We start from the raw sequence: 24,196 nt of genomic DNA on the forward strand, positions 1-24,196 counted from the left end.
TCATTTCAATTCTTTTATGGCTCTTGGCTTCAAGAAGATAGTGACCTAAAATCTAATCAAACTCTTATTTTCGTATTGTTATTGCTAAGTCTTTATGGTTTCTTTGGAAGAACTATAATGATTATTTCGTTTGTAACCACGAACCCAATCTGTCTCCTCTGTGATGTAAAGTTGTTGCCACTATAATTGATTTTTTTTTAATATACATTAGGCCTCAACGACCCTCTTTCAAGACCATCTTTCTTGTCTCTCCATCTTTTTTTTTTTCTCTCTCTTATCCTAAGCATATTAGATTATTCTTTGGAATGTGATGGCTCCTTTGACAGGTTTGGTGGTGTCAATTTTATTTTCAAGAATGCTCATGGTGAGGTTGTTCTTGCAGGTTGCTGGTACAAGAAGATGCATTCTGTTCCTCATGCCGAGATGTGGACAATTTATGAAGACTTAAGGATCGCATAATGTGAAAGGTTCTCAAACATCTCAATCTATCTACTACATCCGGATCATCAACATTTTGAAGAAAAATATGGATTCGCCCCTAGTCAATCCAAAATATTTTATCAGATATTTTGTTATTTGTTACAAACCAAGCTAATATTAGTTGGTCTCATATCCATAGCCATAGATCTTCCAAGTATATGGCTTTACTCTTTAGTCATTTTTTATGAATTTATTTACGTTATCTTGGGTTTGGAACGCTCAAGCTCTTCCTAACCTGCGCTCTAACCCTCTTTTTTACAACTTTATTTCTATTTTCAATTAATCCATGATTTTAATTAAAAAAGAAAAAGAAAAAGGGATTGACTAACGACCAACCTATGTTTGTTTCATCCCATTCTACCTTCCAAAATGTAGAAGATAACTCATTTGTTCCATTTATAACATGATAAACACATGGATATACATCCATACATAGGCTACAGCCCATTCCGTTTGCCTCATTTTATTGCTTTTAATTTTTTCTTTTCCTTTTTACTTTCTTAGGGTCGAATTAATATTATTCAAGTCCCCTAACTCACTTGCGTAGCCTCTGCTTCGGCAGACATTTCTCATGATCGTTGTGTTCGTTCTTAATTTTTGCTATCGTTCACAAGGTGGCATCACATTCTCTCAAATAATATGATCTCGGGGTTCGGATATGTAAATTGATCCAAGACACAAGTTAGGAGAAAACTGGGTGTGCTCTTTCCCACTTCCTATTCTTCATGCTATTTTGGTCGGTCCGATCAAAATATTGATTTTGTACCTCGGCAATGGATTATATTTTCCTTTTTTAACAAAAAATTAAATAGTGAAACAACGAATTATATTTATCAGCTCAGCAGGTCGTCTTTCTAAGCAAATCTAGGAATATTAGCATCATTCACGCCCAGAAATAAGACATGGGACCCATGCAGGTTTTGTTTGAACCGAAGGTGGAGATAGAAAGAAGAGAGAGAAAAAAAAAAGTCCAAGTGCTGTACTACCATGTAACCTGATATACATATTTCAAATTTTTATTTATCAAAAGCACAATAAAACATTCGTGCGACACATATGTTGATTATTATTCTCTTGAATATCCTATCTTGTGATCTTCTTATTCACTATGACATCTATGTATGAACTGGAGGCCGAACGATCTTTAGTGGCCGAGCTGTCCCTGCTGTGGCCCGATACAGGAAAAGGATGGATCTAAAAAGAAGTGTCACGGCGAGTTCCCAAAAGAGGAAGGACAAAGGAACAGCATGCACCCAAGGAAACGTTACGAGACACGAGCAGGCAGAGTATGGCTGTAAAGCACATGCATCAGCGTATCGGCACATGCCTCGACTCAAAGATCCATACGGTCAGGCCTGAACTGTAAAGACATGACTCATGACAAACAATCTTGCCATTTGAAGGCATCAACAAAGAGAGAGCACTCGAGTCTTGAAATCTTGCCCCATTAGGGTTAATATATATCAGTACAAAGAGTTTGTTCTGAACAAGTACAGGGATAACATTATTAGATAAAATACACAGTACAAATGTTCTATATATCATGCCGTATCACCATAAATAACGACAATAAACATACCCCAAAAGAACGGAAAATACAAGCAACTAACAGAATATTTTAATGAGTCTTCTTCGTTTCCACATCTCAGGCGATGCCTGACTTATTGTGATGAATCAATATGAAGTTCAACTCCAATAATACATGAACAAAGACAACTCTTCCTCCACCATTTCATCCAATTACTAAAGAACAAAACCTGCAACTGCTTATCTTGCACAAACAAGAAACACAAGGCTGTACCAGCCTCCCAATTCTGTAATAGGAGTCCACAGCCAGAGTAGCATACAAGGGAATAAAATTCTAGCACGCCATCTTTTAATCTATACATCAAAGCAGAACACCGCCATGTACACAGATGCAAAGGCCGTCTGCTTTCCTGTGTGATAATAATGACAATGAGTGAGCTGCTGCAACCCATGAATTTTTCAATGCTTAATCATGATCCAGTGCTTAGTTGCAGTCTAATCCACACTCCTCCAAGAGAGGGCCATCTGATTTTGGCAGGAATGGATCAATCCGTACCCACAGTAGAGAGAAAATTGAAGCAAGGAGAATGGACCACACAATGACAATGGTAGGAGTCCGATTCTGCCGACCAACAAGACCCTTGAGGAAAGGATACAGGTGCACGATCACCCAAAAGGAAAAAAATAGTTTCCCGAACAAAGGTCCCCAAGATTCATATCCATTGTTTATTGCATTAGAGACACCCGCTACCACACCAATGAAGTTCACAATAAGCAAAGTCGTAGGAGGAATGAGCAACGTGGTCCATTTGAATGTGTATAACTCGGAGAACTCATCATCATCACCAGCCTTCGTTGTCACAGTGAAGTTGGTGTCTATACCTGCAAGGACCTTCAAAAGCCCCTGAAACACAGCAAACAGATGTGAGGAAACACCTCCAATAACCCAAAACTGCTCATTTCTCCACCAGTCATCAATGCCAACACCACTCCATCTCATTTCCAGGATGCTTGTTGCAAAGATACAGATGAAAAGCGACAGGAACCAAAGACTTGCGACATTGCTAAGCTGCAGTTAAAAAAGTCATTATTAGCATCAAGAAATAAAAGATCAAAGGAATCCATTTGAAATTTAAAAAGAGAAAATGACATCACACCTCTGGGGTGATAAACTTTCCCGTGAGCAAGCAGACAGCAGGCAAGGTGCAGTAGGCCAAAAGAGGAATTGATGTCCAAGGATAAACCGTAGCATTAATGTATGACATCCTTTCCAACCATTTAAGTCCACCTCCATATCCATACCAGAGAGGACAGTGTTTGCTCAAGAAAATTTCCACAGACCCAAGAGCCCACCTAAGGACCTGGTGAAGACGATCTGAGAGATTGAGGGGTGCAGAACCTTTGAATGCAGGCCTTGTTGGCACACAATATATGGACCTCCACCCATGGCAATGCATTTTGAATCCTGTCAATATATCTTCTGTCACTGAGCCATAGATCCACCCAATCTGTGATGAAAGCATAGCAAATTAGGAAGATACCTTAAGCGCAACACATAAAAAATTTCAAGACCAAAAGAATTACCTCTTTTCCCCAGTCTGTCTTATCTTCATAGCCACAGCTAATAACATGGATAGCTTCCTTTAGTAAGGATGCTGGAGTAGCACCTTTAAGTATTCCACCATTCTCGAGGAGAGTAGATGCAACAAAAACAGGTGACTGTCCAAATTTCGTTTCTAACTTCTGTTCAGACATCAGATTTGGTTTTTCACTCTCATTTCCTGTGAACATACTAAACGGTTAAGATATTGAAATTGTATGATAACACAAAGATTGGAACAATTCTAATGTATTTCTAAATAGCCCTGTATTTGTGCCTTTCCATGAACTAGTGTTGCCTAATAGAGAGTAGTGAATGGTTATAATCTAGTTTTAAAAGAACATGACAGTTAGCAAAATATATAAAGGCCAAAGCATTTCAATGAATGCAAACTAGGCAATAGTGTTGCACCTTATTCCTGAGCATTATGACCTACCTGTTGTATAGCAAGAAAGTATATAGTAGCTACTTAGCAAACACTAGGTAACCTGTGGTAACATATTTCATATAGTTCTACAAAAAGTTAAAAAGTTCCAAACAGAATGAAAAAATCCAGATACAAGCCAATGCCTGAGTGCTAACACACTGGGGTAGACTTTCAAGATGATTTGAGCATCAAGTTCTCTCAAATACTATACTCGGGCAAACTAAATGGAATCATGTCCTATCTCAATGTTCATGTTCATATGGTTATTACAACTACAAGACATATAACAAGATGAACCAACAACATGACAGTGACAGGCATAGGCATACCTTGCTTGCCCTCTTCAATGCCCTCCAGTGCAAATACTGGTGCTCCAGAGTCACCTCTCCTGGAACTATTCTTCTTCTTTTCCTGCTTAGCTTTTTCATTTTTCTTCTTCCTCCTACCAGAACAACAGCATCCACAGCAGCACCACTTAGGCCAGCAATTGCACGTCCTAGTTGGTGGCTTCTTTGATTTTGGAGCATCATATCCATAGAGTGCCTGTCTTCTAAAAGCACATCCAGTGCCTACATAAATAGGTCCTTGAATCCCATCCAGACCTTTCATATTGATCTGCATCAAGTCTTTATTTTACTTCTCTATGCATACTAGGTATATGAACTTATAAACAAGGAAACTGTGCAAAAGATTCAAAAGTGTAACCAAGGAATGTGAATAAAATGTGACACTTACATCAAAAAACACTATGTTTCGATTAGCATAGCGATCATGTCGATCAATACCATCAAACCTCTGAGGGAACTGCACATAGCACACTCTCTTTCCTACAAGTGGATCCATCATGAAGCACATTGCTTCTCGTATAGCTTTGCTATTATTGAAGTAGTGGTCACAATCCACATTCAACAAGTAAGGTGCATTTGTTAGGACAGCAGAGACCCTAACCTGCCAAAAGCAATAGAATCAAATGAGTAAACCTAAAGCCACTGTTACACAAAGGCAGAAAAATCGATCTATGGGACAGCTTGTTACCAAAGCATTCATAGCACCAGCTTTTTTGTGATGATTGAATCCTGGCCTCTTTTCTCTAGAGACATAAACCAACCGTGGCAATTCATTCCCTTCCACATCATGCCCACCACTTTGCCCCAAAAAGACCTAAAAATTTATATCAGCAGAATAACTATCAATTGCATTGGCAAAAAGCTGTTTGTTACCACAGCAGCAAACAAAAGACTACAAGGGACAGAAGATTCACCTGAATCATGCCTGGATGGTCACGGACATTATTTCCAGGCCATGGTGTTCCATCCTGCATTGTCCACCCTTCTTCTGGTACCTTTTGTGCTTTTGCAACCAAGGCATTGATTCGTACTTTGAATTCCTCATATTCTCTCTGCAAACAGAATCAAATTCAGAAAAAAATTATTTACATACACATTTTATCAAGAAGATATATGTATAAGTTTTCGTACTTTCATTGCTCTTCGTTCCTTAATAAACGAAGGGTGGACCTTATCCTCCAAATAATCCATCTTTTGCTGAAAATACCACTCTGGTGCACGGGGCTCAATATTGAATTTCTTACAGAAAGGAACCCATTTCTTTGCAAATTCGGATGTTTCTGACAATGCTTCAAATGTCAGCATAGCAGCGCCATCATCAGATACATAGCAAGATACTTTTTCAACAGGGTAATCCACAGCAAGGATTGAGAGAACAGTGTTTGCAGTGATTAAAGGGGGTTCCTTCATAGGATCAACTGTACTCACAAAGATGTCTATCAGAGATAGCTGAGAAGGCTGCCCTTCTTTTTCATACCTAGGGAAAAAAAACGAACAATTAGGCAGATAAATGAGTGATAAGGTGAACAAGTTTACCATATTAGCAACCACAACTACCTCAATGACAATCTGTCGAGATAAGTTTCCCTTTCAATTGGAAGCCACTTGGGAAACTGATCAAGAATCCATGAAAGAGCAAACCAAATTTCGCAGATGACGGATATGAGCCACAATGGATATGCATCAGATGCAGGGTTTGTGATTCGGTAATGGAAGAAGAACCCAACAACTACAAGACGAATTATGATGATCATTCTGTATGGGTTTATTTGGCTAGAAGAAATGGGCAACTTTCTGGACAACGGTTGTCTCGCTTCATCCATTCTATAGAACACAAATTCAATGACAAGTTACAGTTTCTTACAAAGAAGTCAAATGCTGTAACTACAAAACATGAGAATTTATTTTGTTTCAATACAAGAATAAATGAAATACAAGCAGAATACAGTCTTTGATATCCACCTTGGCCTCATTGGAAAGAAAAAAAACAAAGCAATATCTGAAAACGACATTTTCCTAAATTTCACATTATAGACCAATAAAATTTGTGTAACCATGTTGAACTTAACAATATCCTGAATTCATGACTCAGTAACTCAAAAAAAAGAAAAAAACCTCAATATGATAGCTATGATCAATCGGCCTTGTCAAAGAGATACGAACTTGAAAAATTTTTGCTTGCCTAATTTCTAGTTATGCTATATTGTTGTCATAACTCATTCAGAGATAACAGCCAGAGTAATCCATTTTTTTTAATAACTATAAACAACAGGACTTTGTGGAAAGAAAATTGTTCTTGCACTTATATGGCGACTAGTTTCTAGTCACAGCTTCCTTGCTCAAACTGATAAAGGAATGCCCATCAATTTCAATGTTAAAATAAATGACCATTAAATGGAACAAAAATCTATACCTGTCTCTTATAATGCTAATTATACTGATTGGTCAGCCTCAAGTTTTGTGTGGTAGCAGGATGCAGCTTAGCCAGACATTCTGTCAGCACTTTCATTTGAAAAACAGTTCTAAAAGAACAGTAGAACTATTTGAAGATGTATTTTTGTTAAAACATAAAATTGAAAAGGGAATCTTGAGTATAAACACACAATATCAGACTTGTAAACTGGAGTAAACCATTGTCCAAATGTTACTGAAGTATGATTTTTAAGGACGATTGACATTCAACAGGATTTGGAGCTTACAATGGTAAATCAGGTTCATCACCGTCGTTATTCCAACCCTTGTCACCACCATTATTCCTGGTCATGTGCATTTTCTCTTGCTTCTGCTTCCAATTTTCCATTCGTTCCTTCCAGGCCACACTTCCATATCCATAAGCGGCAAGATCCTTAGAAGGATCCATTGATCTAGGATGAACTGCAAGGCAACAGTTTTCCATTAATTTCCTGATGAACCAGAAAACCTGCTGGGTCAGTATTATGATTGCTCAACCTTATTCAAGTTGAAGATCCTAGTCGTGGTGCAGAAATTTGGGTACCTGGAATATTGGGATCTGGAAAGGGAAGCGGATGAATTCTTTTCCCTCCACCACCAATGAAAGAAGGAACAAGCGCATGCTGATCTGGAGGAATATCGTCAACCTGGAAGAGGAATGAACTTCACCCATCATAATAGAAGGGTTCTATTGGGTGCAAAGTACTGGCAGCAAAGTGTCAGTTCAATTACCATCTCGCCATTGGTGAGAAGTGGAACTTGAGGCACAGCATGAGCCACATGAGGTGTATTGATATCAACCCGGCGGCCATAGCTCCCGTGGCCCTGCAGCATGACCTCCGCCATGTACTTTGGGTCCTGCTGATCTCCCCCAACAAAGTTGAACTCGTTCTCAAGATCATCGACATCATCCTCTTCTTCGTCACCAGCCACACGAGGGCACCCTGCAAGAGAGGATGACAAAATTCTACAATATGAAACAACAAGGATTAAAGGCCAGAGAGATCTGCGACAAGAGAAAGAGAAGGGATGGAATTATATTAGGGTTTGTTGCAAGCAATGCAGATTACATTGATCTACTACAAGGAAACTAGAAGATACGAAGTGTACTAGGGTCCAACAAAAGGACAGTGGACTAGAGAGATCTACTGCAAGGTAATCATAGGTGTTTGTTTGCATTGCTAATAATACTAAATGCTCAACCCAATTTTCACAGGAAGTGAACCAAATCCTAAAAATTATAAGGAGGTTCAAATAGCAGAAAGCCTGAATAACAAATCATCAAAATCAATTACGACCATGAAAATAAGAACCCGTGGATAATTATACTGGAAAAACACGGGGAGAGAAAATTAAAGGTAGATCTACCACAATTGAAGCAGGGAGGAGGAATTGAGGGCGTAGTGTCTTAGTATTTTTACCCTTGAGCCGCTTGAACCTGGTCTTGCACTGGGGGCAAACCTGATTGCCCTCCCGGCGCTCGTACTCGTAGCAAGTCCTGCAAATGGGGAAGGCGCACTCGTTGCAGGCGACGAAGAGATCTCCATCGACGGTGAGTCCGACGTCATCACCGCAGATCTGGCATATTTGCCCGCTCAGCTGCTGCAGCGGCTTCGGCTGCAGGCAAGAATCGAGTCACAAAACCTCCACACGAACGTTAAAACGGAACGCCTGACGGGATGAAAGAAACGGAGGAAGAGGATGTAGAGGATACCCCCAATTCTCCATCGCGGCGGATGACCACGAGCTCGTTCCGGTTGTGAGAGCCGGCCACCAAACCAGCGCTCGCCTCCATGCGCCTGTTGGTGATATTCTATCTATTCTTGGAAAAGAACAAGTCAGCAAGCAATTCGACTCAATTCAAGCGGCGAGATCTCATCCCTTCCCTCCCTCTCTACTCTGGTGCGTAGTAGAGCGGACAGGGAGGAACGGAAGCCTCTCTTTCTCTTACTTCCTAAAGAAGGTGATGCCAGCGAGTCCGCTACCTGCCCCACTTCTTCTCACTCCCACTTATTATTCCTTGCTTGTTTACGATGCCCACCTGGACTGATTTTTTTCCTTGGTTGGTTCTGTAAAATAGGACTGGAAAGGGCAAAAAAAAAAGAAAAAGAAAAAGAACAATCTCCGTCTCCCCTCGGCTGGAGGAATGAATGCATCAATCGGAAGGGAAGCCTGGAAGAGCGAAGCAGGCGATCGGGGTGGTTGATTAATGAACGAGAAAGACCAACAACCAGCACAGTTGGGAAAGCAACGTCTGAGCTGTCTCTGATGATCAAGATCAAGCGGCTTAGCAAAACGTAGACCCCGCCCTTTATCCTCTTATCAATTTCTTTTATTTCTAAATTTTCTCAATCGGTTTCCCCTCTTTCTGTGCCTTATGGTCCATCATCTTGTCTCACCTGCCCTTTCTTCATTCATTTTTGCCTTTTTCTTTTGTATTGACCGGTCTGCCGACACAGCTGGTAAAAAAACATAACCTATAACTATGAAAGAGCTGCGACATGGGAGTGACCAAGAAAATTGCTCCAACCGAATGCAAGGGACGGCGATGGAAAAAAATAGTAAATAGAAGAAGATGAGAGGATGATTTAGGGATTGCACAAAATGACGACAGTGAAAATAGAGCAGGGTAGTGATCGAACAGGGAGGAAGAAGCGACAAGGAGGTTAACAGTCCGACACTCGGGTGCACGACTACTGTACATACTCAGCACAGGCACGTGTCCGTGTCAAAAGTCGTTTGTTATTTGATGATAGATGACCTGGTGTTACGACTTACACGGGGAGCCTCGGTTGATCCGTGGAGTAGCGACTAGCATCAGCTTGAGTTCGCAGAGCTGACATCTTCAATCACATCGGGTTAAGTCAAAGCTCTTCAGATTAAAATTCACCTTCATTATTTACATTGAAAAAAATATATCTATCAATTTAACATAGTTGTCGTGTTATACTCAAGTAAGATTCAACATTTGAGACATCATCAAATAAATTTATAATCAAAATATTGATATGATGAATGTCAAACTCACCTATGAAGGATTGTTCTAATAAATTTTGAAGATATCCTCTAATTTAAATATTAAAAATTTTGATAATTAACAATGACGTTTGGAATTAAATCTCATCCTCATGATTTATCATTCAAAAAAAAAATCTGATGGATCATGGTAATTAGACGAGGAATCAAAAGTAGTTGGAAGCTTAAAAATTGGGCTTGTGGAATTGATTATATAATTAATAGAAATGTTTTTTACTGTCACATAAGAAGACCTTGGGGAACCAAAACACACAAGTTAGTCGAAGCCAGACATCAGATCAGTCTCATCGTCTCTCCCACTCGTAATAATGTATAAATGTTTTTACAGAGGCTGTGGTGTCTTTTTAGGTGTTTAAATTGCCGTCAACAACATAGGTCGACCGACTAGTATGATTGTCCAAAGCTACAATTACATGTTTCGGATAGTTATTAAGTTCTTTATTCCTAAGAATTGTATAATAGTAATCATACCGTTGGACAATCAACATTGGGAACCTTTTGGTGGCATAAAGACAAGTGCATAGTTGGTGGTAAGTCTCGGTTCTCGGCTACATTAGGAGAGAGAGAATCTAGAATTAAAAGTTTTCCTGTAGCAGTGACTGTACTGGTAAGTAACATGTGATTCTTTTCCTCATGGTCGTAAATGAGTTAAAAGATAAAAGGACTTGATGAAATATTAAACGGCGTAACGTTAGCACGTCGTCGGGGTAGACTAAATAGTTCTCGTGAAGTTCGCCTATCTTTTTCCCAGCTCTGTTTGACGACGACTTTTCAACTATATTAAAAAGCTTCATGTCGCTACTTGAGCCACGGAAGATGGTGAAGCGTCAAATTCGACTGTTGGCACCTAAGTCGAATCGGTGCGCACTCTCTATTAGTAATAATAATAATAAATAAATAAATAATTTATCATTGGGATACAGAACTGTTACCCAATCGTTAATTGCTAGTCCAGGAAATAACGTCTCAGCGATCGAGTTGGATGACAAACAAGAATGGTGTCCACCCGACTCGTCTACATGTGCCATCACTGACGTAGCAGTGCGGCCATTTGGATCCACTTCTCTCTTTCCCTCACATATCAATATAGGAGCCTCCGTAAATCCAAACATGCTATTTGTCAAAATGATAACCAATTTATTAATTAATTTAAAATAAAATATTTAAATATAAATTAATAATAATAATAAATATATTCATTAAATTATTATTAATTAATTATTATAAGTAATCGAAGGTCATACAATCTCCTGCATTGTTCTTGTTCTTTCTCGTGTGTTGATAAATCAGGAATAATTGTTTTTGTAAAATCAAACATGACTACTGATCTAATTAATAGAATGTGATTTTTAATTTATTAATTTGATAGATGATATGATTTTTATTTTTGATTAATTAGGACTCGTTACATGAGGTCTTATTAGGATATGTCCTATTAGGTATCGATGAAAACTAGCCAATTAGATATGCCACATCTGATATAAAATGATATATTTCTTCTTTAAATTGATGGTTACAAAAATGATACTATATTAAACAGTCTTCTATGTTTTTGTTCGAAACTTACTAAACAAATACTTATGAATTTTCGATGCTTGTAGACACATACTAACTTGATCGTCAATAAAATTTTATCAAACAAATCCCTAATACAATCTTTTATATGAAGCATAATACAAGATAAGATATCTTTAGTACTTGGACTAAAGTGGGACGATCTAGGATTAAAATATTTATCATCTGCCGAAAAATTTTCCCCACATAGTTCATCTCTTTTAGATGTGATACCACTCAAAAAAAATAAGTCAAATCAAATCAATTTCACTAAGCCAAATTGATGATTAAATATGACCTATTTAGATTGATGCTAGGAGAACCCTTGAGATAATATCATAGAAAATATTGGCAAAGAGCTTCCTTTATCAACATTCTATTACGGACTTAGGTGGTTTTGCCTAAATCGTACGGCACCCTTGCGTGTCCGTCCGCAAAGGTCAACCTCCTTGAAGCCTCATATTGTCTCTTATGACCTACAAAAGAGAAAACGAGTTAAAGAAAACGCCTCACTCGGGATTCACAAATAAACATTTTCGAAAACACTTCATAGACAATACAAATTATAAACAGACTTTACAAACTCTGAACAGTTACACAACAAAGGGTCAAAATGATCCACCACAAACCAAATATCTCTCACAAGTATCCATATGACACAATCTTTATTTACAAGCCTAAGAAGGCCACCAAACCCAACTAAAATGGGGCTTTTAAGCCTTCGATCATCCCTCTATATGCTGTGCAAAACATGAACAAACCAAAAGACACGGACATATATAAGTATTACATCAAGTATCCTGTTTAGAACTTTGTCCGTGACAATTCGTCATGTCACTCTGATATCGGGGCAAAATGGATTTCAAAAGAAAAACTGGTAATTCAGTTATATTTGCTGGAATAAGTTTTTCGAATAAAAAAGGAACAAACTCACGATAATACTTCAAATCAAAAAATAGCTCACTACCAAATTTAGAATCACAAAGGGATATAGAAAGTTTACCACCCCAAGAAAATTAAACAAGAATACAAAATTGAAAAATAAGACTCACCACTAAATGAAGCATCCAAAAGATATAGAGTTTGCTAAGAGAGCTTTTGCCAATGTCATCAGTTTCTAAACCCCTTTCTAATCCCTAAACACTAAAATAAGTACTAAAGCATGAAACAACCCTTTATGCATAGGAAATTTCAAAATTAAATATTTTACAGCTGGTAATCAACTTCTTTAATGCATTCTTTGTGTTAGGATCAAGAGCGGTACGGGGGGGGGGGGGGTGAATTAGTGTAGCGAAAAAATTACATCGATTCGAGAAACTTCGTACAATAAAAATCGGTTTCGAATCAAATCATTTATTTCACTTTGAATAAGTAGAGAATAAAAGGTTGGACAGTTTGTAATGTAGACAATTTAAATGCAATAAAGAGAATTTACAGTAAGTAAAGAACACACCGGAATTTATAGTGATTCGGTCGTTTGTGACCTACATCCACTTTCGATTCCTCCTCTGTCGAGGTCACCGACGTCCACTAATGGTCCTTTTTCAATAGGCAAAGACCAACCATCTCTTTACAACGCTTTCTCCTTTTCACGGGTTTAGGAGATAACCCTTACAAGTCTCACACCTCTCTCGAATGATCTCAATACTTAGAAATGGAAGAGGAGGACTCTTACACTTTTACAACACTTTTAACACCCCTAGAATACAAGATTATATTCACACTTTCGTGCCCTTTTATGCAAAAAAGGGTAGGGTATTTATAGACCCCAATGACTTCAAAATTGGAATCAAAAAGTGTCACATCCCTAGATGTCGGGGTACTGGCGATACCACTGCCATTATTGGATGGTACTACTACCTACAAACTAACACTAGGCGGTACGACCACCTGATAAAGCTTGAAGACTGAGCTTTGATGGTACCACCACTTGACAGGGGCGGTATCACCATCTGACAGCATTAACTGTCGATGGTACCACCCAACCACTTGGGAGACTATCACCAGGCGATGCCATCGTCGGCCGTGACTTCAGGTGCTAAATGGGCTATTCAATCTGGCCCAATTCAGTCCTATTAAGGGTCCAGTTGGCTCCTAACTGAGTTAGTAGGATTATTTTCCAAACCTAACTCAACTTAAGGTCTAACTACAATAATTAAGATATTTAACAAAGTATTCTTGTTCCGGTTCATTAATTGTTCTTTCGGCGAGCTTCCAATAATCTTCCGACGATCTCTCGGTAATATTCCAATAGACTTCTAACAAGCTCCTAGACTTCACGACGATCTTCTTGGCGAGTTTCGACGAACTTCTTTGGCAAGCTTCTAGACTTCTCGGTTAATTTTTATGGAACTTCCGATGAACGTTCAGACTTCCAACAAAATCTAGATCTTAACTCCAGAACAATATTTGTTTTATATTTTACTGCTATCGTAGTTAATCCTACATACTTTTCTTAACATATAGATTAGATCAAACAATTTGCCAATTGATTTCATTATTAAAATCCGAGATTCAATAATCTCCCCATTTTCTATGATGATAATTAATTAATGACGGAGTTAACTTTAACTCTCCCTATCTATATGCCATGCTTGAGAAAAGACATTCTTGAATTCAAGATATTTGAATTCAAGTATCAAACCGATAAGTTATTTTCATTTAAACTTATCAACATGTACATCATGATACTTATCATGATTTTTTAATTCAAAATACTATACCACGTATTAAAACAAATGATGTCAAGGCTGGACATCCATTTTCAAGTCTAATGATGATAGTCAATCATTATTTTCAAGTATGATACAAATTTAAAATATGAAATTTAGCAAGATAAAATTCTTGATAAATTCATCAATCCACGGCAAGATGTCAATTGTAAATACAAGTTAAGCTCATGATGCCTTATGATAGACAATTATCAAGCATGAAACATTTCAAGTATCTATAATGTATATAAAATACATTTTGATATGTTTTAAGTATTTACGATATGTTGTGATGTATTTGATGATTTCAATTATATTTACTCATATTTCAAGCATTCATAATACATTTTATGCACTTATCTAAGACATTCATTTTGTCATCAATTTGTCACATTTCTCCCCCTTTGTCATCAATAAAAAGAGAACAATTCAACAATGCAAGTGTGGTAAAGATTCAAGCAAGTTTTACACTAATTTATCCAAACTATAAAGAAAGGTAAGCAAAAACTTTGCATGATAACTTTTTGAAAAGCTAACATTTTACTCAAGGGCTTTTTGTTTCTTCTTTAGTTGCGCAAGTTTTTTTTTCTTCCTTTGTCATAGAAAAATGAGAAGAGGAAGAAAGGTAAGGAAAAAATCCATCAAGAACCAAATTTCATAAAAGGATTTGAACCAAGTCAAATTCAAAATAATAAATGAGTTTTATTAAATCATGCTTTAATTTTGACAAAGAGAATAGATTTATGAAAAGGATCAAGATATCCAATATGAAATCAAATCCCTATTCTTTTGAGTGATCATTACACACTAAAAATTAATAAAATTTTTCTTTCATGAGAAGAGTAAGGAAGAAGCATGAAATGAAGGATAAAAAATCCTTGAATAAAAATTCATAAATCAAATCCGTTAAAAGTTCACAAGAGTGAAATCCATGAGAGATGCATTTGTCAATGAATTCCATAAGTGAAGGGACTAAGTGTCACGCCCTTTAAAAATATCGATATTATTAAAATTTTCATCGCAAACCAATCCAAGATCCAAACTAACATTTGAGGACACTGAAAAATATTCTATCAAATTCACATCTATAAAACCAGTGCAGTTTATAATCATATATCACATCTCTCGATAATTCACATTTATGGCAACCCAAGCCAACTTAACAAACATGAACAACATTTATAAATCCATAAGCTAAGTAATTTATACAATCAGAACTCCAACCATTTACCACAAGTTCATATCATCGTAAACTAGACTTAACATTTCGAAATTCCAAATAAGAGAGATCGTCTAATACTTTTACAAGGTATATCCATTTCGATTCATCGACAACATTTCATTACATACAAAATATGCTTATACAACAATAACATAATAACCAACAAGACTTGCCCATAATTCTGAATAGCTCTCCATTGCCTCAACCCAGTTCAAACATCTCAGAGAGTGACAAGCTGACCTGAAAGATTTATATAACAACAGAGTGAGCTAAAAACAGCTCAGCATGTGACAAAGCATATCTATCACGAGAAGGGACAGTTTCCAAACAAACAAGATATTACAATGCAAGACAGAATCCAAGAGATTCAAGGATATCATCTCATTAGATATAGAATCGCAAATGTCATTTCATTCATAATATATTTGGTTCATAACAAATGGAGCATAGAGTAATTGGAGCATATCAATAGCGTACGAGATGTTCCGGAGCATATCAATGATAAATATGACATTTCAGAACGTATCAGTTCATAGCAAATAGAGCACAGAGTAATTGGAGCATATCAATAGCATATGAGATGTTCCGGAGCATATCAATGGCAAATAGGACACTTCAGAACATATCAGTTAATAGCAAATGGAGCACAGAGTAATTGGAGCATATCAATAGAGTATCAAATGTTCCGGAGCATATCAATGACATATGGAATATTTCGAAGCGTAACAATAACAGATGAAACAAATAGAAGGTGAAGTGGGATTCCAAACATAATATGATCCATCCATTTTTGAATGACCACCAAACATAATATAGAGCATCGTAGGCTCTAAGCACATACCTTTTACCATTTCTGACAAAGGTCCAAATAATCCCACAAACACTAGAGTACAAAAGGGTATTGTGAACAATAAATTGGGACAGTATCAGATGAAATATTTCGGAGCATATCAATGGCGTATGAAATGTTCCGGAGCATATCAATGACATATGGAATATTTCGAAGCATAACAATAACATATGAAACATTTCAGAGCATATCAATGGGGTATGAAATGTTTCGGAGCATATTAATAACAAATGAAACATTTCGGAACATATCAATGGTATATGAAACATTTCAAAGTATATCAATGACATATGAATCATTTCGGAGCATATCAAAGAACAAATATGAAACAAAAGCTCAAACGTCGAATTTGACATTGCATTCATATAATTCTTATCCAAAGCATGTATAGAAACATATACCCAAAGCTCTGGATATCATATCAAACATATAGAAAGTGAAATGGGACCATAACATAATATGGTACATCCATTTCTAAATGACCACCAAACATAATCTAGAGCATCGTAGGCTCTAAGCACATATCCTTTACCATTCCTGGCAAAGGTCCAAATAATGCCATAAACACCAGAATACAAAAGGGTATTGTGAACAATAATTTAGGACAGTAGCAGATGAAACATTTCAAAGCATATCAATGGTGTATGAAATGTTCCGGAGCATATCAATGACATATGGAACATTTCAAAGCGTAACAATAACAGATGAAATAGATAGAAGGTGAAGTGGGATTCCAAACATAATATGTCCCATCCATTTTTGAATGACCACCAAACATAATCTAGAGCATCGCAGGCTCTAAGCACATACCCTTTACCATTCCTGGCAAAGGTCCAAATAATCCCACAAACACCAGAATACAAAAGGATAGTATGAACAATAGATAGCACATATTAGAAGCACACGTAGAACAACAAAACGTACATGTGCCTTTACGAGTCAATACGAAGTAAGCAATAGTCTTTCACAATTGTATTCAGATTTGAAAGGAAATGAAAGCAAGAGCACACACGGATTCCAGGCAATCACATACAACTCAATACAAATAAGGAGGTTAGATGAATTCGATATCTAAATGAATGAAACTGGAATAGGCACATATTGAAAGCAAATACGAAACAATGGGATATACATGTGCCTATATGAGTCAATACGATATAGCATAAATGTTACACAATAGTTTTCAAGAATGCAAATAATTTTAACGATAAGAGCATATAAGGATTCAAAGCAGTAATATAAAGCTCAATTGAATAAGAAAGCTAAAGGATATCAATTTCCCAAGGAATGAAACCAGAATATGCGAAATCGACCAAAGCTCGATTTCTGGCAGAATTCAAGAGGCACATTGAACAAATGATTCATACTATCAATCGTGCTCCAATTTACTCAGAAATATATCATTGGAAAGATATTTTAATCTACTTTCAGATAAAACAAGCTTCATATGAATTGAACTGTCCAACGGAGAGTTACAAATAATTTGGTAAACAAGGGTCGAAGAACAAAATCTTTGTTTGGCAGAATTCAACAGATAATTGGGCAAGTGTTTGGACTCCAAATCTTTCAGTCCATATATCAAAAGAAAGATCTATGAGTCTAGTTTCTAATGAAATCTGTTTTGAACAAATCGGAGTTTCCAAAATCGACTTATAGGCAGCTCGGTATCGAAAGGTCAAAAATTACGATCCCTGTTTTGCAGAATCTGTAGGCTCATTTGAAATAGAAGTTTGGATAGACAAACTTACTCCAAATTCTTAAATTAAGCTATTAAAAGAAAGTTTTATGAGTCTATATTCTGATCAAATAAGTTTTGTCCAAATCAGAGGTCAATACATGAAGATATAACCATAAAAAGGTAGAAAGGTCAAAATCTCAGAAGTTACACAGATTCAAATCGTTACGTCTAAATAGGAGATATATCAAATGCAAGGCTAGAACAATTTAAAGTTCCTCATATTCAAAGAAAATATAGAGATAAAATTATAGTAAGGAAAGATCAGGACACTTGCAATAGGAAAGATTAGAAAGCTTACAATAGGAAGGATCGGAACACTGGCCTTTCAAAGATTTTGATCCGAAGATCCAAAGAAGGTGTTAGCCCAAATCCTTCTACTTTTCCTCCGTGTCCTCTCCCTGTTTCGTTTTCTACATATGTCTTCTCTTTTTCCTCCATAACTGCAGCTTATGCAGAACATAGAGGCATAGTCACCTGCTCTCTCTTACTCTCATTCCTTCATTTTCTTTTTCAAACATAGCTGTCGCAGCCATCGTCACTGCCACTACCATAATCGTAGCCACGACCGCAGCTGCTATCACAACCATAACCCTTTCCACTGCACTACTTCCTTCCTCCCTTCTCTCGTTCCTACTTTTTCTTTCCTAAACACAACTGCCGCAGACGCAACCGCCACCACCGCAGCCGCAATCACGACCACAGCCCCTTTTTTTTTCCCCTTTCCTTTCTTTCTATTTCCCAAAAGCAGCTGCTGTAGCCACCACCGCTGCCACAACTACCGCAGCCAACGTCGTAGCCGCAGCCGCAGTTGTAGCCACGGCCGCAACCACCATAGCTGTAGCCTCTTCTTCCTCCCCTCTGTTTCCTCTCCTTCTCTTCTAGCTGCAGCTGCCACTACCGCAGCTGCCTCCCCTTCTCCCCTTCTCCTCTTCCTCTCTTCTTCCCTTTTCCTTTCTCTTCTTCTTCCTTTCCTTCTCTACTTCTCCCCGACGCACAGCACCTCCTCTCCTCTGTTTCCTCCTGCAGAAAACAAAGGTGCTGCCACTTCACCCGCTTCTACTTCTTCTCTTCCTCTTCTTCTTCTTCTCCTTCTTCTCCTTCTTCTTCTCCTCTTCTTCCCTTCTCCTACCCGACACCCCACACCTTCTCACTACAGCCCATGCCATAGTTATCCTTCTTTTTTTTTTTTTTTTTTCTCTTCTTCTTTTTCCTCTTCTTCTTCTTCTCCTCCCCAACGCCCCACACCTCCTCTCCTCTGTTTCCGCCTGCAGGAAACAGAGGTGCTGCAGCCCTAGCTGCTCCCACCTCTCACTCCTCTCCCACTTCCCTCTCTTTTTCTTCTTCTTCTATTCTTCTCTTCTCCATCTTCTTCCTCCTCTCTTCTTTTCCCTCTTCTTCTTCTTTTCTTCTTCTCCTCTTCTTACTTTCTCCTCCCCAACGCTCCACAGCTCCTCGCTGCAGCCCTTGCCGCAGCCACCTTCTCTTTTCTTCTTCTTCTTCTTCTTCTTCTTCTTCTTCTTCTTCTTCTTCTTCGTCTTCTTCTTCTTCTCTTCTTCTGTTTCTCTTCTTCTCCTCTTCTTCCCTTCTCCTCCCCGACGCCCCACACATGAACTCCTCTGTTTCCTCCTACACGAAATAGAGGTGCTGCAGCTAGGCAGCTATCTCTCTTTCCTCTCCCTCTTCCCTCTCTTCTTTATCTTCTTTTCTTCTCTTCTCCCTCTTCTTCCTCTCTTCTTTTCCCTCTTCTTCTTCTTTTCTTCTCCCCATGCCCCACTGCTCCTCGAGAAATAGAGAGCATGGGAGGCGGTGGGATAAAACCAAAATTTTCGGTTTTCTCTTTTTTTTTTGTAACTTAACAGTTTAGTCCTTGAAATTTCTATATTTACATATAGGTCCTCCGATTTATAAATAAATCTTTATTAATAATTTTCAAAAGTGAGGGATATTACACTCTCCTCCCCTTAAAAAGAAAATTTAGTCATCCAAATTGGTCATAGCTCAATCGATGAAAAGATGAGGATTATGATTTCTTTATTCCTCCTCCTGCTCTCAAATAGTTTCATCAATACAATACAATTACACAATTATCTAAGAGTGACCGAAATATTCTCCTCCTTGATCCTCAATTGATGGTAACTCGACCTTTAATTAATCTTTGAAAATGCTTATACACCCTGTAGTTAATCAAACAAGTCGTCACTTTAAAGAATAATCGTTTTTTATGGTCACCTGATTCAACTGTCTATAATCAATATAAAGCCTCAATGTTCCATCCATCTTTTTAACTAATACCGGAGCAACACATGATGAAATATTAAGCCAAATAAAATCCTTATTTAATAGTCCTTATAGCTGCTTTTCCAATTCCACTTACTCAAATGATACCATTTTGTAAAGAGGCTTAGATATTGGGATTGTCCCAAGGACCAAATTAAAAGTAAAGTCACGTTTGGAGGTAATCCAAGCAAGTTATCCTGGGATACATTAGGCAAGGAGATAAATAATGTCCAATACTCTTAAATAAAAGATGGGCTGATCTAATATGCAAAAAGTGATCATTTGTTATATAACAATCCATACTGGTATGATAAGAAGATAACCAATCCATAGCAAGTATAATATCAAAACTCCAAATCTCTAGGAGAACTAAATCAGCAAAAAGTTTAAATTATCTAATAAAAATCAGACAAGAGGACCAGATTCAAATTCGTTATCAAAGAATCTCCAATGATAGTATTTACATATAGCACATAATGCAGTGTTCTAGGTTGAATACCCAAGTGATAAATAAAATATTATGAATCAGGAAAGATCAGGACACTTACAATAGGAAAGATTAGAAAGCTTACAATAGAAAGGATCGGAACACTTGCCTTTCAAAGATTTTGATCCGAAGATCCAAAGAAGATGTCAGCCCAAATCCTTCTACTTTTCCTCCGTGTCCTCTCCCTATTTCATTTTCTACATGTCTTCTCTTTTTCCTCCACAACTGCTGCTCATGCAAAACATAGAGGCATAGTCACTTGCTCTCTCTTACTCTCATTCCTCCGTTTTCTTTTTCAAACGCAGCTATCGCAGCCATCGTTGTTGCCACTACCACAATCGTAGCCACGACCGTAGTTGCTATCATAACCGCAGCCCCTTCCACTGCACTACTTCCTTCCTCCCTTCTCTCGTTCCTACTTTTTTCTTTCCCAAACACAACTGCCGCAGATGCAGCCGCCACCACTGTAGCCGCAATCACGCCACAGGCCCTTTTTTTTCCCCTTTCCTTTCTTTCTCTTTCCCAAAAGCAGCTGCTACAGCCACCACCGCTGCCGCAGCTACCACAGCCAACGTCGTAGCCGCAGCCACCACAGCCACAGCCTCTTCTTCCTCCCCTGCTCTATCTCCTCTCCTTCTCTTCCAGCTACAGCTGCCACTGCCGTAGAGGCCCCTTCTCCTCTTCCTCTCTTCTTCCCTTTTCCTTTCTCTTCTTCTTCCTTTCCTTCTCTTCTTTCCCAGCTGCACCGCTGCAATCGCAGCCTCAGCCACGGCCGTAGCCTCTTCTTCCTCCCTTGCTCATCTTCCTCTCCTTCTTCTCTTCCAATTGCAGCTGCCATCGCCGTAGCCGCAGCCTCTTCTTCCTCAACTGCTTTGTTTCCTCTCCTTCTCTTCCAGCTGCAGCTGCCACTATCGCAGCTGCCTCCCCCTCTCCTCTTCCTCTCTTCTTCCCTTTTCCTTTCTCTTCTTCTTCCTTTCCTTCTCTTCTTTCCTAGCTGCACTGCTGTAGTCGCAGCCTCAACCATGGCCGCTGTTAGAGCTAGCCCCAGGAAATTTACCAAAGGGTAATTTTGGTAACCCAACAAAATAATAAAGCAAAAAGATAAAAGCGATAAGAACACCAGATTTATGTGGTTCGATCAATTAACCTTGACCTACATCCATGGATGAAAGAGGAGCAAATCACTACTATAAAAGGGGGACTATTACAAATGCTTTAGGAAGATATTCCTAGGCCATAAAACACCCGAAAATACTAAACAAGAAAAACCTCAACTATAAGCCCAAACTATTTAACTGAGTGTGAACTTAAACCCAAAACAAACACTTAGGTTTTTCTTGTGGTGCTACTTATGGTGCATCTGACTTCAATGCTCAGACCCTTATTTATAGTTCCAATAGGAGATAACAAGCCTGATTTTCCCGATGTGGGACTATGGAACTTGCCAAACTAACAAATCTCCACCTTGGCATGTCCCAACAAAACTTGCTCCACCTTCTTCATAAAAGCCCCAACGGGCAATCACCAACAATGAAAACCAACCAAGTCCAAGCACTGCTTGAACTTGAAACCGGAAGAGGCTTCGTAAGCATATCAGCTGGATTATCCTTCGTATGAATTTTCTGAACAATGACTTTCTCATCAGCAATGGTATCCCATTTGCATCCAACAATTTTCTTACTCGAAGGCGGCTTCACAAGATCCCAAGTTCTATTCCGATGGAGAGATTCAATTTCTTCATTCATCGCAATCAACCACTTAGCGGAATTATCAAAAGAAACTGCATCTTAGTAAGAAGTAGGCTCACCAACTTCACTTGTTTCTTCTGCAACAGGCAAAGCATATGCAACTAAATTTATATATCTTTGTGGTGGTCAAATATTTCTCCGTGGTCTATCCTTGGCTATGGAATATTACTCTTCCTCTGGATCATCTGCATCAGTAAACTCGGGACCATCTACTGGCATTCTTTGAATAGAAGAGTTCGATTGAAAAGAATCAGACCTACCAATCTCAAGCTCCATCTGCTTCTGTGCACTATCATTTGTACAACTAGTAGATTCATCTTTAGAAGATAACATAGATAATTCATCAAAAGTAACATCTCTATTGATTACAAATTTTGAGGATTTGGGATCAAAACACCATAATTTGTATCATTTCACCCCAGAAGCATACCCAAGGAAAATACATTTTTTAGCTCGAGGCTCTAATTTTCCTTCATTTATATGCATATATGCTGGACACCCAAAAATTTTTAAATCAGAGTAATCAATAGGAGTACCTAACCAAACTTCCTCTGAAGTTTTAAAGTTAAGTGCTACAGAAGAAGCGTGACTGACAATGTAACAGGCCATATTAATTGCCTCTGCCCAAAAGTCCTTTGTCAACCCTGCATTTGAGATCATACACCTTACTCTTTCCAAGAGTATTCTGTTCATACATTCGGCCACACCATTTTGCTGAGGCGTCATCCTAATAGTGCGATGCCGAACGATTCCTTCATTTTTACAAAATTCATTAAAGTCACCTTCATAAAATTTCATGCCATTATCTATTCGAAGTCGCTTAATCTGTTTACCTGTTTGGTTCTCAATCAAAGCCTTCCATTGTTTAAAGGTTAGAAAAATATAACATTTGTAGGAGAAAAGATCAGGACACTTGCAATAGAAAAGATTAGAAAGCTTGCAATAGGAAGGATCGGAACACTTGCATGGGAAAAGATCGGGACACTTGCCTTTCGAAGATTTTGATCCGAAGAAGGTGTATGCCCGAATCCTTCTTCTATTTTTTTCTATCTCCTCTCCCTGTTTTTGTTTTCTGCACCAATCTTCTTTCTTCCTCCACAACTGCAGCTCGTGCAGAACATAGGGGCACATTCACCTCCTCTCCCTTACTCTCGTTCCTTCTTTTTTTTTTCTTTCCCAAATGCAGCTGCCGCAGCTGCCGCAGCCACCGCCGCTACCGCTGCCACAGTCGCAGCCCCTTCCACCGCACTGCCTTCTTCCTCCTCTTCTTTCGCAGACATAGCTACTGCAAACGCAGCCGTTGCCGCCAAAGCCTCAATCATGGCCACAACCCTTTTTTTTTCCCATTCCTTTCTTTCTCTTTCCCAAAAGCAGCAGCTGCAGCCACCGTCGCAACCGTAGCTACCGCAGCCACCGCCGCCACCACAGCTGCTACCGCAGCTGCAGCCATAGCCACAGCCACCTTCCCCTCTTCCTCTTCTTCCCTCTCGTTCTTCTCTTCCAGCTGCAGCTGCCACCGCCGTAGCCATAGCCTCTTCTTCTCCTCTCATTCCCTTCTCCACCCCGACACCACACACACCCTCTCCTCTGTTTCCTCCTGCAGGAAACAGAGGTGTCACAACCTCTTCTCCCGCTTCTCCTTCTTCTCTTCCTCTTCTTTTTCTTCTTCTCCTTCTCTTCTTCTCCTCCCTAACGCCCCACACCTCCTCACTACAGCCACTCTCCTCTCTCTTCTTCTTCT

General features: G+C 38.6%; 2 protein-coding genes across 2 annotated transcripts; both read right to left on the bottom strand.

Annotated features, from left to right (window-relative positions):
• Positions 1-1,911: 1,911 nt before the first annotated feature.
• Positions 1,912-9,192, bottom strand: LOC103973182 (probable cellulose synthase A catalytic subunit 5 [UDP-forming]). Its single transcript, XM_009387684.3, has 14 exons — positions 8,547-9,192; positions 8,254-8,449; positions 7,565-7,776; positions 7,377-7,479; positions 7,081-7,255; positions 5,939-6,205; positions 5,513-5,858; positions 5,296-5,433; positions 5,070-5,195; positions 4,770-4,982; positions 4,364-4,649; positions 3,592-3,788; positions 3,165-3,515; positions 1,912-3,076 (listed from the first exon to the last, which is right to left on the bottom strand). The coding sequence occupies exons 1-14, from the start codon at positions 8,625-8,627 to the stop codon at positions 2,492-2,494; spliced, it is 3,276 nt and encodes a 1,091-aa protein (XP_009385959.2). The 5' UTR covers positions 8,628-9,192; the 3' UTR covers positions 1,912-2,491.
• Positions 9,193-23,600: 14,408 nt separating this feature from the next.
• LOC135649046 (uncharacterized) lies at positions 23,601-23,984 on the bottom strand. The gene has a single exon (XM_065167143.1). It carries the CDS (start codon positions 23,982-23,984, stop codon positions 23,601-23,603), a length of 384 nt encoding a protein of 127 aa, XP_065023215.1.
• Between the last annotated feature and the right edge of the window lie 212 nt (positions 23,985-24,196).

This window comes from Musa acuminata, chromosome BXJ3-9, assembly GCF_036884655.1.
Source record: "Musa acuminata AAA Group cultivar baxijiao chromosome BXJ3-9, Cavendish_Baxijiao_AAA, whole genome shotgun sequence".
NCBI classification, from domain to species: Eukaryota; Viridiplantae; Streptophyta; class Magnoliopsida; order Zingiberales; family Musaceae; genus Musa; species Musa acuminata.